This window comes from Xenopus tropicalis, chromosome 1, assembly GCF_000004195.4.
Source record: "Xenopus tropicalis strain Nigerian chromosome 1, UCB_Xtro_10.0, whole genome shotgun sequence".
Taxonomy (NCBI): Eukaryota; Metazoa; Chordata; class Amphibia; order Anura; family Pipidae; genus Xenopus; species Xenopus tropicalis.
Window position 1 is genome coordinate 213,022,866 of NC_030677.2, and position 14,793 is coordinate 213,037,658.

The 14,793-nt window shown below is 45.3% G+C and overlaps 1 protein-coding gene across 6 annotated transcripts in view; it reads left to right on the forward strand.

Annotated features, from left to right (window-relative positions):
- LOC100489443 (protein unc-13 homolog B) overlaps positions 1-14,793 on the forward strand; it is a 158,435-nt gene that overhangs the window by 76,512 nt on the left and 67,130 nt on the right. For 3 of the 6 annotated variants that reach the window (XM_031894969.1, XM_031894970.1, XM_031894971.1), the window contains exons 1-2: positions 4,150-4,520; positions 8,380-10,911. The exons of the other annotated variants lie outside the window; for them this stretch is intronic. In XM_031894969.1, the coding sequence (XP_031750829.1) occupies positions 8,490-10,911 (2,422 nt within the window). In that variant the 5' untranslated portion in view covers positions 4,150-4,520; positions 8,380-8,489. Of the gene's footprint in view, positions 1-4,149; positions 4,521-8,379; positions 10,912-14,793 lie in introns of those variants that run through there. 6 annotated transcript variants of the gene reach the window in all.

A 14,793-nucleotide genomic window follows, 5' to 3' on the forward strand; every position in this document is an offset into this window, starting at 1 on the left:
TTTCCATGACGCATCGGGTGTTGCCCTTGGTATTGATGTTGCAGAACGTGGGTCGGGGGGTGCCGTGCAGCTCAGATAGTGCCGGGGGCCAGTAATAGCCCAACGCTGTGTAAATGCCAAGCGCCGGAGCCTCGGTATCTCTGTGCCACACACAAGCGCAGATAATAAGCTCTGCCCCCGGGGGCACCAGTTATTCACTCATTGTTCTACTGGAACGGAATAGGGGCCGGTATCCCCCTCAGCGGCCATGTTGGATACAAGATGGCTGCCGTAAATACGCAGAATTATCAGATATTGTTTCTGTAACTGCCGCCAACGTATCGGGAATATTCACAGCAGGGCAGGAACATTGTGCATAGAACTTTATTTGTAACGATCCGAGATCCCAGTGGGGCGGCGCTCGCTCTCACTGCTCCCAGCAGATCATGTTCATGTTGGTTCCTAGGGGTTTGTTATTGCCCTTTACCATCCCCTGCCCACTGCTAATACTCTCAGCTTATTATATATATAGTATTTATATCAGGCTATCAATAGACTGACTGCTCTCAGCAGGGTATCAGCACAGGAACTACAGGGACACAGTCGGGCTTGTGTTCTAACGGGTTGTTTATCTTAACATACAATTAAAGGGGAAGTATCACCTGTTTTCTGAAAATACATATCTTGCTTGTCTCTGCCATAATTAGATGTATAAATACATATATACAGAGAAGGAATGTTCTGGGCACACAATAAGCTGTACCCCCATACTGTACTGTCTAAGGGAAACACTATGGCACCCCCTACCCATATGTATAAATACAAATATACAGAGAAGGAATGTTCTGGGCACACAATAAGCTGTACCCCCATACTGTACTGTCTAAGGGAAACACTATGGCACCCCCTACCCATATGTATAAATACAAATATACAGAGAAGGAATGTTCTGGGCACACAATAAGCTGTACCCCCATACTGTACTGTCTAAGGGAAACACTATGGCACCTCCTACCCATATGTATAAATACAAATATACAGAGAAGGAATGTTCTGGGCACACAATAAGCTGTACCCCCATACTGTACTGTCTAAGGGAAACACTATGGCACCCCCTACCCATATGTATAAATACAAATATACAGAGAGGGAATGTTCTGGGCACACAATAAGCTGTACCCCCATACTGTACTGTCTAAGGGAAACACTATGGCACCCCCTACCCATATGTATAAATACAAATATACAGAGAAGGAATGTTCTGGGCACACAATAAGCTGTACCCCCATACTGTACTGTCTAAGGGAAACACTATGGCACCCCCTACCCATATGTATAAATACAAATATACAGAGAAGGAATGTTCTGGGCACACAATAAGCTGTACCCCCATACTGTACTGTCTAAGGGAAACACTATGGCACCCCCTACCCATATGTATAAATACAAATATACAGAGAAGGAATGTTCTGGGCACACAATAAGCTGTACCCCCATACTGTACTGTCTAAGGGATTCAGATTTAATGAGAATTCTCAGCATGAATGAGATGCCGGCAGATGTCTCTCTGGAGCAGTCACTGTATAGAGGGCAGATTTCAGCCCATTATACCCCTCATTCCCCGTTATATGAGGGAAGGATAATGTGACCCCTCTGGATAAAAGCGCAGTCTTTGTTGCCCTTTAACCTCCCCACTGTGCCCACGTTAGTGTTACAACTGTTTGAAGTGAATTCAATTCCCTCTGAGAAACAGTGATACGGAATTGTGTGTAATCCACGTGTGCGTCCTGCCCCCCCACATATCCCTATTCTAATCCTCGCCGTGTCCTGCAGAGCCCTACCCAGAAGCCCCTCTGGGCCGGGGAACATTCCTTCTCTCACTAAAGGCACAGTATTAGGGGAGTGCACCCAAGCAAGCTAGCAATTACTCCCTGGGCTTATGCCTTTATCAACCTCTGCTGCTATAGTAATACGTTTATATCAACTTTATCCAAATTATTTAACATTAAATAAACCCAATAGGGCTGTTCTGCCCCAATAAGGGGTAATTATATCTTAGTTGGGATCAAGTACAGGTACTGTTTTATTATTACAGAGAAAAGGGAATCATTTAACCATTAAATAAACCCAATAGGGCTGTTCTGCCCCAATAAGGGGTAATTATATCTTAGTTGGGATCAAGTACAGGTACTGTTTTATTATTACAGAGAAAAGGGAATCATTTAACCATGAAATAAACCCAATAGGGCTGTTCTGCCCCAATAAGGGGTAATTATATCTTAGTTGGGATCAAGTAAAGGTTCTGTTTTATTATTACAGAGAAAAGGGAATCATTTAACCATTAAATAAACCCAATAGGGCTGTTCTGCCCCCAATAAGGGGTAATTATATCTTAGTTGGGATCAAGTAAAGGTTCTGTTTTATTATTACAGAGAAAAGGGAATCATTTAACCATGAAATAAACCCAATAGGGCTGTTCTGCCCCCAATAAGGGGTAATTATATCTTAGTTGGGATCAAGTACAGGTACTGTTTTATTATTACAGAGAAAAGGGAATCATTTAAGCATTAAATAAATGTTATGTTCTAAGGGTAAGTATCACTTGGGTAAGTGAACCCAGTCTCCTCCCAGTATTTCCTGCATCTGGGCTGTTCTCTTTCCCATGGTCAGGTAGTTAAGTGAATACAGTTGTTACTCAGTACCCAGCAGCTCTGATTCTCTGTATATTTGGTTCCTGGAATGCAGCATCAATGTAAAGATCAGGTGTGTGGGAAGCTGCAGTTTCCTGAAGATGGCGCTAGAGCACAAAGTTACCATGGGCAGTGCTTTAATGCAGTTCATTTTTGTCTACCTACAGACGGCTGCATGTAGTGTGTTTGTCTCTGTAGGGGGGTCACAGAGGGGCAGAATGTTCAGCTAGCCAGTGGCTTTGCTTATTTATCCAGTGGCCCAATATCATCCTTACCCAATAGGATTTTAAAGCCTTTCAAGTATATGGCCCCAGCTACACCACTTGGGGAGGCTTTCTCTCTCCCCATACACAGGCCAATATGTAAAGGAATTGTCTGGGATTGGCTGTGTATGAGGAGCTGAGAGGCCCCCACTGGAAGTATTAGTTCATAGTGATTCTTCTGTTATGTAGTTTCTGCTGTGATCCCCCCCTTCAGGCTGGGCCCCCTTAGCCCATAACAAGGTTACAGATATATAGAAACATTGGGGTAACAGTCACCCCGCTATAGTTCCAGGGGTACCCAGGGCACAAATAAGCACCCCAAATCCCCCCCTAACTGGCCTTCAGGCTGGGCCCCCTTAGCCCATAACAAGGTTACAGATATATAGAAACATTGGGGTAACAGTCACCCCGCTATAGTTCCAGGGGTACCCAGGGCACAAATAAGCACTCACCCCAAATACCCCCCTAACTGGCCTTCAGGCTGGGCCCCCTTAGCCCATAACAAGGTTACAGATATATAGAAACATTGGGGTAACAGTCACCCCGCTATAGTTCCAGGGGTACCCAGGGCACAAATAAGCACTCACCCCAAATCCCCCCCTAACTGGCCTTCAGGCTGGGCCCCCTTAGCCCATAACAAGGTTACAGATATATAGAAACATTGGGGTAACAGTCACCCCGCTATAGTTCCAGGGGTACCCAGGGCACAAATAAGCACTCACCCCAAATCCCCCCCTAACTGGCCTTCAGGCCCCTTAGCCCATAACAAGGTTACAGATATATAGAAACATTGGGGTAACAGTCACCCTGCTATAGTTCCAGGGGTACCCAGGGCACAAATAAGCACTCACCCCAAATCCCCCCCTAACTGGCCTTCAGGCTGGGCCCCCTTAGCCCATAACAAGGTTACAGATATATAGAAACATTGGGGTAACAGTAACAATACAATTATATCATGCCGGGTAGTTATATAATAAGAATGAATAATATACCCTGGCTGCTAATACTCAGTGGGTGGGTTGGCAGAGCCCCCCGGCTGCCCGTAGTCCCCCCCCCCCGTGAGGATTGCGAGCTGACAGCTCAGTTGGTTTGGCTGATTAGGAGCCTGGGGTTGATGCTGCGCGGGGGGCTGACAGGCTGTGGGTACGGGGGGCAGTGCTGGGGGAGGGAGTATAAGGAGACACAGATGGGGAGGGGGAGTGGAAGGTTCAGTCTCTGACACTCAGCTGGTAGGTTGGTTCCCAGTTACCTGCCGGCGCTGCTGCTGCTGCTGCACGGAACCTGTTTCATCTGTGGATCCTGCTTGTCCTGCTGCTGATTTCCATTTGATTGGCCGGGGGCTGGTGCTGCCTGAGAGCCCGGGGGGCGTTAGTGCTCGGTACCACAGGAACTTGCATTGACTTTCAGGTCTTTCACATCGACTCTTCCTACTCTTTCTGGATTGGGGGGTTTTGATTGATTTGTTGGGCTCATCCCGTGTGGGGCTAGGGAACGACTGGTAGCCGGGACCGGCCTGCTCTGCCGCAGCCAAACTTTGCCTTTTAATTGCCCCCCCTGCCTCCTTGGAGCAGTGCCCAGAGCCACCAAGGTAAGTGCCCCTGTGGCAGGGAGTGATGGCTGGGGGGTATGGCCAGAGGGTATATACACATTTATATTACACAATTATACTGTATATACACATTTATATATACACAATTATACTGTATATACACATTTATATATACACATTTATATATACACAATTATACTGTATATACACATTTATATATACACAATTATACTGTATATACACATTTATATATACACATTTATATATACACAGTTATACTGTATATACACATTTATATATACACATTTATATATACACCGTTATATTGTATATACACATTTATATATATACACAGTTATATATACACAGTTATACTGTATATACACATTTATATATACACATTTAGTGCCAGTTTGTTGTGCTTGTCTCTCGCTGTACCTGCTGCCCCACTAACTCGAGCCTGGGCTATCAGAACTGGAACTTGGCCAGGGACTAGGGATAGTAGAGCCAGGCAATATTGGGAATTGGCCTCCGTGTGCAACAATGATTTGCTCCAACTTCTACTCACACCTAAACCGACGTGGGGAGCGGAGTAGCATTGGGGTTCCCTAATACTTACCCTTTAGCTGCTTTGCTTTCAGCCCCCTTCTGCCCCTTCCCAGCAGGGACCTTTATGAATGTACCCCTGGGGGGGTATTGCTGTATGGCTGTCCCACTGACATTCTCATGGAAATATCTAAATGGGTAGGTCAGTGTGTGGCCACTGGTTCAGCTTTGTGCCAAGCAAGTCATTTCTCTCCCCCCCCCGTTACTTATGTCAAGGTCCTTAGTATTGTCTCTATGAATGTTTCCCAGCACCTTGTGTTCCTACTGGGAATCCCATTGTATTTATTATTGTGCTCATTCTCTTTCCCATTGTCCCCCGGGACTCGAGCACCCAGGCCTGTACTCTCTGTACCCGAGCGCCATTCACTCACAAACTGCACATTCCCCTGGAATTAATGTTTTATTTCCCCTTTAGTCTGTACTGCCCTGAGTCTCTCAGGATTAAATATCAGCGCTCCCCGGTATAACTCACTGTATTCCTCGAGTCTGGGAATGTCTGCGCTCAATATAGAGCTTAGTGAGGGAATCGCCTGTATCCCCCAAAGTGTGAGGGAATGTCGGCTCTTCCCTGGTTTATATAACTCACCAGAGTGAGGGAATGTCGGCTCTTCCCTGGTTTATATAACTCACCAGAGTGAGGGAATGTCGGCTCTTCTCTGGTTTATATAACTCACCAGAGTGAGGGAATGTCGGCTCTTCCCTGGTTTATATAACTCACCAGAGTGAGGGAATGTCGGCTCTTCCCTGGTTTATATAACTCACCAGAGTGAGGGAATGTCGGCTCTTCCCTGGTTTATATAACTCACCAGAGTGAGGGAATGTTGGCTCTTCCCTGGTTTATATAACTCACCAGAGTGAGGGAATGTCGGCTCTTCTCTGATTTATATAACTCACCAGAGTGAGGGAATGTCGGCTCTTCTCTGGTTTATATAACTCACCAGAGTGAGGGAATGTCGGCTCTTCCCTGGTTTATATAACTCACCAGAGTGAGGGAATGTCGGCTCTTCCCTGGTTTATATAACTCACCAGAGTGAGGGAATGTCGGCTCTTCTCTGATTTATATAACTCACCAGAGTGAGGGAATGTCGGCTCTTCCCTGGTTTATATAACTCACCAGAGTGAGGGAATGTCGGCTCTTCCCTGGTTTATATAACTCACCAGAGTGAGGGAATGTCGGCTCTTCCCTGGTTTATATAACTCACCAGAGTGAGGGAATGTCGGCTCTTCCCTGGTTTATATAACTCACCAGAGTGAGGGAATGTCGGCTCTTCCCTGGTTTATATAACTCACCAGAGTGAGGGAATGTCGGCTCTTCCCTGGTTTATATAACTCACCAGAGTGAGGGAATGTCGGCTCTTCTCTGGTTTATATAACTCACCAGAGTGAGGGAATGTCGGCTATTCTGACAGGTTATATTTCTATATGTGTACGTGAGTCTGGGCAGCTGTACTGCTTGCATTCTCATACCTTCCCTAATAAAATAGCGCCCCCTTTCGTCAAAATGCTTGCTTGGCTGTAAGCTCGGAACCAGGAACCTCTGGCACATAAGGAGAACACATGGTTCAATCAATTCCATATAAAATACACAAAATATCCGGCCCCCTTGGAAATGTGTTATTGCCTCTGATCAGCAGAAATCAGCTCGTTCATGCCAGTAATTTAATCCTAATAAAAATACAAACAATAACTGATTGCATAAGTGTACACCCCCTTTAATATGACACCCCTACATTTTCAAATTGGTGCAGCCAGTTCTTTCCCGGAGTCATAGCATTCATTCCATGGTGATTCCCCGTGTGAAGGCAAGGGGGTTTTACCCCATAAGGGTAAAAGGGCACTCCCAGTAACTCCATCAGAAGCACAAATTATGGGATGGATACAAGAATGTTTCCAAGTCACTGAATATCCCTTGGGGGTAAAGTTATATTAGTCATTAGGGTGAAGACACACGGAGCTACTAGTAGCAGCTACTTGTCGTGGCTACTGAAATGGACAATGGTGATCATTTACTGATAATTGTCCCTACGTGTGTTTAGCAGAGGCAATTCTCAGCATTGTCTATGGCAGGGGGTTTTCTGGTGTTTAGTAGCCGTGACAAGTAGCTGCTACTAGTTGCTCTCTGTGTGTCTTTAACCTTAAGCAGTGGAAAGAGTATGGCACGACTATAAATCTGCCAGCCACCAAAAGAGAGTGAGCGGGCACAGAGGAGACTGGTCTGGGGGGCCACAAGGAGACCTAAATCTGAAGGAGTTAATAGCTTCAAAGGCTGAGATTAGGGAAACGATGCAAACTGTCGCTCAGGTTCTGTCAGTCGCAGCTTTAAGGGAAAGTGGCCACAAGACACTAGTAGAAGGCAAACAGTTGACTCTTCAAGTCAGCTGAAAGGAGGTTGTCAAGTTTGATTTGACAGAGGTTGTGCTTTTTGGCTATTATACCAAACACCATATTTGCCATAGAAGCCAACACTGCCCATCATCCTAAACCTCTCCATCCTGTAGCGCGGGGGTGATAGTGCCTGGAAGACAAGTCTTCTCCAAAGACTCACCAAGTGGCTAAGGCTGCACCAGAACAGCCAAATCCAGATCTCAATTCAGTGAAGTAGTTTCTTATTTGGGCCCCATATGACTAAATGGCAAACTCAGCAGGCCTTTTGTAAGTGCCCTGGGTCCCTCATGTTGCCTAGTCTGCCCAAGACCTGGAGGACCCTATTAGCCCAGTTACAAATGTATTGCTGTCGGGGACACTCCAATACCTAAAACTCACCATAACACCTACAGCCATTTCAGCTGGCCGTCTGGGATGGGGCAAATTGTCTGTGCATCTAAATTCCTCTCCAGTTCTGGTAGCCCAGAAAAAACAGTAGGTATAGCGTTGTCAGAGACCACATACTTACTGCCCTTACAAAGGTGGAAATCTCCAGCTTTATGTTTCCATAGTAATTTGCTGTTATTTCTAGCAGGCCTAGAATGACCGCAATCTGCATTACTTGGTTATGATTCAAATCGGCTTAGCAATAAATACTCCACCGTGCCATTTGGGGCATTCCACCGTGCCATTTGGGGCATTCCACCGTGCCATTTGGGGCATTCCACCGTGCCATTTGGGGCATTCCACCGTGCCATTTGGGGCATTCCACCGTGCCATTTGGAAAGCAGTCTAGGATCCTGCCTTTTAGGCATAAGGCCTAGTTGTGCCTTATATAATGGAAGCATCCGTGGTTATTAGTCCCATTATACAGTCGTGTTTGTACCAATGCTGACGGCATTCTGTTTAATGTTTCCCTGTGTGACAGCATCAACATGAAATCCTCGTTACTGCCCAGTCCCCTTACTGGAAGGACAAGACTCCCTTAACCTCCCCGTTGACTCGTAGAATTATGCTAAGGTGCAGGAGCTACAGCTGATGATGTTGGCCAGAAGCAAACTGAAAAGGCAAGAAAATGGCACTGCCTTCCGGCACAGAAAACCCTCGGTAAAAATATTTCCTTTTAAACAATCCAAAAGGCAAAAACTAGCTCTGTGCCTCCGGGAGAAGATGAAACGATTACTGCAAGGGCCTGTCGATAAGATTTCAGCAAACCATGATAATCAGATCTTCCCGGTGGAGATCGATGAAGACCTGTTTGTGTGCGGGATAAAGAGAACGCCAAACATTGCATTTCAGAAACCTGTTGACGATATGGAGCTGAAGGAAGAGCCCAAAGAGTTAAATAAGACTTGTGTTGAAGGACCGGATGAATGTTTAACACCAAGTCTGAAATTGCCAGACGAGCAAAACAGTTGTGACCACGACGAGGGCAACTCCTCAAATGAGGAAGACAGTGAAGTCCTATCCCCGTGCCAAAGCAGTGGCCTCCCCTCCGATAAGCAGGATATGTCTGCCATTAGTATCACAATGAGCTGGAGAGAGATTTCTGAACACAATTCACTGTTTTGTCCCAATATTCCTTTGGACCCTGACAGGGAAAGCACCGGCAGTAGTGACCGTTCCGGGGACGTAGTCGAATACATCATCAAGGAGCTTCAAGGAATAAGCCGAATTCAGGCCGAGATTGCGGAACTAAGGCAACATTTGAGCTTGATTAAAGGGTCAGTGGAAGAGGTTTCCACTTGTGTTGATAGTGTCCTTAATGAGATTGAGGGCTTGCAAGTTGGCGTAAAAAGCCCTGGCACGGCCTCAAGTGCTGAGCTCTATAAAGACTCTCAAAATGAAGAGACCGTTTTGTACTTCTATGGTGTCTCAGAACACGAGGGGGAGAACACGTTGGATGCCATCCATTGTTTCTTATCTGATCACCACTGCTTTAATGGCGTTCAAAGCAAAGAATACATAAAGGATGCCTATAGGCTGGGGAATGGGGCAAGCGGTTTGTTAGACCCCAGACCCACAGTAGTTAGACTGGCTCACCGTGAGCAGAGGGACTTTATTTTACAAAATTCCGTGCGTTTACAGAGTGCCGGAGTGAGGATCGTTCCATTTGAAGAGCACAACATTCAAGGTCTACAAAGTCGGAATAGAGCTAATTCAATGTCTGTTCTCCAGCAAGGTTTGAGGGAGAATCGGTGGAGCTCTGTGAGCCTTGATAAGGGTGTGGTACGTCCCGATGACTCTGGGGGTGATTGGAAAACTGAGTCGTTTCGTATTCGATATAAGAATTCCAGCACCGAGACTCAGTGCGCGGGGGAAGAGTTTGTGTTTGCACAAACGTCAACAAAATGCAACTTAACAGCAGAGCTGGAGGCAACTGGAAGTCAAGTGTGTCAGGTCAAAGAGAACTGTGAACTGGAGAAAAGTGTCAGCCACCTGTGTATTCGCCTGGACTCTCAGGAGTCTCAACAGAACCTTCACATTACCAACAAGCCTTCATCCATGGACAAGGCCAACTGTAGGTGTGCCCGTCTTTTAACCCGTTCCAGCCACCTCAGTGCCTCCTCTGAGGCAGATGAAGCAGAAATAGCAATACAGAGATGTTGCTCGGTTGTAGATGAGCACACCGAGGGGTTAATTAAGGGAGAAAACGAACTGGTTTCCTGCGACTCGCGGAGAAAATTTAGAAGCACCGAGAAGATAAATGTGATTATCAAAGATCCTTCCGGGAGTTTTACTTCCCTAAGCTTTGACGACACGGTAGACAAACGTTCCGATGGAACTGTGGCGGAAACCTTGAAGGAAGTGGTCCACATAGACCTGGACACCCAAGATCAAACCGGACATGTATTCAGGGATTTCCTCAATCAGCCTGATGAGAACATTGATATAGTAGATATAAAGTTCTATGCTAATAAACTGGGCAAAGCTCTTAATCATTTTAGATCTGCTCTAAAAGTGGTTTTCAATAAGCTCGAAAGTCCTGAGGTCTTTATGGAGAGCAAAGAGAGTGGATTTCCAGTGCATGACTGTGACAGTTTAGCCAGTGTGGGCACCGGGCACTTCAATGACAGTATCCCCACTCAGTCAAGCAGAAGCAACAGCTACAGTTCCAGCTCCAATCTCAAGGAAGATGCCTATTTTGTCCTCAACAGGGTCTCCTCTCTACCTCATGAGACTTCTATCCCTTCCTTGATCCTTTCCCCCGATGTAGACTTGAATTCTGCACAGCCCCTGTCACAGTCGGACGAGACCATGGAGTCCAGCGAACTGACAGAAGAGCTGAAGGAAGCCAAACCCATGAGACTCGATCAGGTGTGCGCGGAGACCATATACCTGAACAAGTGCATCAACAACTTCAAGAACGTGCTGAAGGAGAAGAAGAAGATGCAACGGAAGCTCCTGAAGGACATTGTGCAGGAGACGTTCTGGGTCTCTGGAGAAGAAATGACTTCAGGTAGATTCCATGTCCTTGCCAATGGTTAGTGCTTGTCTGGGGTTCGGGGACTTCATTCTGTGGGTCATGAGTTCTTGCACCCCTGTATTCTGTGGTGCAGCCCCGATACATAATGTCAATATTATTCTCCCGTACTCATAAATATGTTTTTAATGAAATCCAGCTTCTGATTTATTGATGATAACATTTGTTGTTCAGCATGACTAGGTGTTCTTTGTATAACTGCAATCGAATTCCTACATAGATCCAGTTTGCTCATCTGAGCAGGGGGCCAAGAACTTGCTGCTCATGGGGGATTTAAAAAATATCGGTGACTTTTATAGTAAATATGTAGAGACGTCCAGTAAACATTGGGATTGGATTTATATACATTCTATATAGGGACAATATATTATATAGTATATATCAGTAGGGGTAGAAAAGAGTGGCGCTGGATGTGAATGATAGGGGGTGGAACACAACATCACAAAATGTCTCCCCTAAATCGTTTTGGGGGAACGGAATGTCGGGGCCTATGGGCTGAGGGAACACTTGTCACATCTGGTGACATTATCCAGAACTGTGATGTCTCGGCCATTGCTCCATTGATCTGTATTGGTGTGAGCGCGTGCCTCTTGGTGTGGGCGAGTGGCGGAACCCGACGGGATACATTGATTCATATGTAACTAAGCTCCGTATTGGTCATTCTCACTGGCCTGAAGTCCCCGGAGGGATCTGGCTGAGATCTTTATTTACTGCACTCAGAATAATGTTGTTTTAGTATCTACCCATGGGGTTTCTACCCTGCCGCTCTGTGGCCAATGTACAGTACATCTCCCAGCATCCCTAGCAAGTTAGCCATGAGCAAGTGATAGACCTATGCACGTGTGGCTTTCCTGCTGATAAGGGAGGCTTACATTATTCTTAATAGGAACATTAGCATTACGATATGAACTCAGGAGCAGCTTCCAAAGCTGCAGAGATACCAACATGGCTGACTTTTCATCACTTAAATTGCATTTGCCCTTTAGTCTGTTTTTTTTTAATGACATAAATAGAAGGGGAAATATTTAAAAAAACAAACAAACAAATCCCTGTTAGTAGTTAGGAGAATATTTGTCGTTAGTCACATGGTTGGAGCAGTGGATTATGGGAAATAAAAAAAAAAAGATGGCTGTTGAGGGGAATTTCTCTGCTATTAGTCACATGGTTGGAGAAGGGGATTATGGGAGATGGGATCTGGCTGCTGAGGGGAACCTCATTGCCATTAATCACATGGTTGGAGAAGGGGATTATGGGAGATGGGATCTGGCTGCTGAGGGGAATCTCATTGCCATTAATCACATGGTTGGAGAAGGGGATTATGGGAGATGAGATCTGGCTGCTGAGGGGAATCTCATTGCCATTAGTCACATGGTTGGAGAAGGGGATTATGGGAGATGGGATCTGGCTGCTGAGGGGAATCTCATTGCCATTAGTCACATGGTTGGAGAAGGGGATTATGGGAGATGAGATCTGGCTGCTGAGGGGAATCTCATTGCCATTAGTCACATGGTTGGAGAAGGGGATTATGGGATATGAGGTCTGGTTGATGAGAGGAGGGGCTAACAAACAACTTTGTATTCAGTGATATGAGGCTGAGAGGAGGCAGGCTGGGGGACACCTACACCCCCAACCACCTAGAAAAGCAGTCGCTGGGGTTCCAGCAGTTACTCACAATTTACTCACAGTAACCCATAGCAACTCATCAGAATATCCATTTCATTGGTTTTACGGCAGTTGTTTCATAAGAGCTTATTGCTTGTTAGTTGCTATGGCAACTGCCCCGAGTACCCTTTTGCCAGTTCTGTGAATCCCCCGCCCTGTAAGTGAGGATGTGGTGTTGCTGCCTATTATCTTTGAAACAAGATTAAAATCCAATCCAAGCCTGCCATGTTTATTTACTAGTGTCTACCTACGTTCCTATCAAACCATGCAGCACTGGGCTTTTATATGTGTCTCGTAGCAGTGTATAGAATAGCTGGTCTTGCTATGGGGCAGTAGGACTTTATATAGAATAGCTGGTCTTGCTATGGGGCAGTAGGACTTTATATAGAATAGCTGGTCTTGCTATGGGGCAGTTGGACTTTATATAGAATAGCTGGTCTTGCTATGGGGCAGTTGGACTTTATATAGAATAGCTGGTCTTGCTATGGGGCAGTTGGACTTTATATAGAATAGCTGGTCTTGCTATGGGGCAGTTGGACTTTATATAGAATAGCTGGTCTTGCTATGGGGCAGTTGGACTTTATATAGAATAGCTGGTCTTGCTATGGGGCAGTTGGACTTTATATAGAATAGCTGGTCTTGCTATGGGGCAGTAGGACTTTATATAGAATAGCTGGTCTTGCTATGGGGCAGTAGGACTTTATATAGAATAGCTGGTCTTGCTATGGGGCAGTTGGACTTTATATAGAATAGCTGGTCTTGCTATGGGGCAGTTGGACTTTATATAGAATAGCTGGTCTTGCTATGGGACAGATGGACTTTATATAGAATAGCTGGTCTTGCTATGGGGCAGTTGGACTTTATATAGAATAGCTGGTCTTGCTATGGGGCAGTTGGACTTTATATAGAATAGCTGGTCTTGCTATGGGGCAGTTGGACTTTATATAGAATAGCTGGTCTTGCTATGGGACAGATGGACTTTATATAGAATAGCTGGTCTTGCTATGGGGCAGTAGGACTTTATATAGAATAGCTGGTCTTGCTATGGGACAGATGGACTTTATATAGAATAGCTGGTCTTGCTATGGGACAGATGGACTTTATATAGAATAGCTGGTCTTGCTATGGGGCAGTTGGACTTTATATGGAATAGCTGGTCTTGCTATGGGACAGATGGACTTTATATAGAATAGCTGGTCTTGCTATGGGGCAGTTGGACTTTATATAGAATAGCTGGTCTTGCTATGGGGCAGTTGGACTTTATATAGAATAGCTGGTCTTGCTATGGGGCAGTTGGACTTTATATAGAATAGCTGGTCTTGCTATGGGGCAGTTGGACTTTATATAGAATAGCTGGTCTTGCTATGGGGCAGTTGGACTTTATATAGAATAGCTGGTCTTGCTATGGGGCAGTTGGACTTTATATAGAATAGCTGGTCTTGCTATGGGGCAGTTGGACTTTATATAGAATAGCTGGTCTTGCTATGGGACAGATGGACTTTATATAGAATAGCTGGTCTTGCTATGGGACAGTTGGACTTTATATAGAATAGCTGGTCTTGCTATGGGGCAGTTGGACTTTATATAGAATAGCTGGTCTTGCTATGGGACAGATGGACTTTATATAGAATAGCTGGTCTTGCTATGGGACAGTTGGACTTTATATAGAATAGCTGGTCTTGCTATGGGACAGTTGGACTTTATATAGAATAGCTGGTCTTGCTATGGGGCAGTTGGACTTTATATAGAATAGCTGGTCTTGCTATGGGGCAGTAGGACTTTATATAGAATAGCTGGTCTTGCTATGGGGCAGTAGGACTTTATATAGAATAGCTGGTCTTGCTATGGGACAGTTGGACTTTATATAGAATAGCTGGTCTTGCTATGGGGCAGTTGGACTTTATATAGAATAGCTGGTCTTGCTATGGGACAGTTGGATTTTATATAGAATAGCTGGTCTTGCTATGGGGCAGTTGAACTTTATATAGAATAGCTGGTCTTGCTATGGGGCAGTAGGACTTTATATGGAATAGCTGGTCTTGCTATGGGACAGTTGGACTTTATATGGAATAGCTGGTCTTGCTATGGGGCAGTTGGACTTTATATAGAATAGCTGGTCTTGCTATGAGGCAGTTGGACTTTATATAGAATAGCTGGTCTTGCTATGAGGCAGTTGGACTTTATATAGAATAGCTG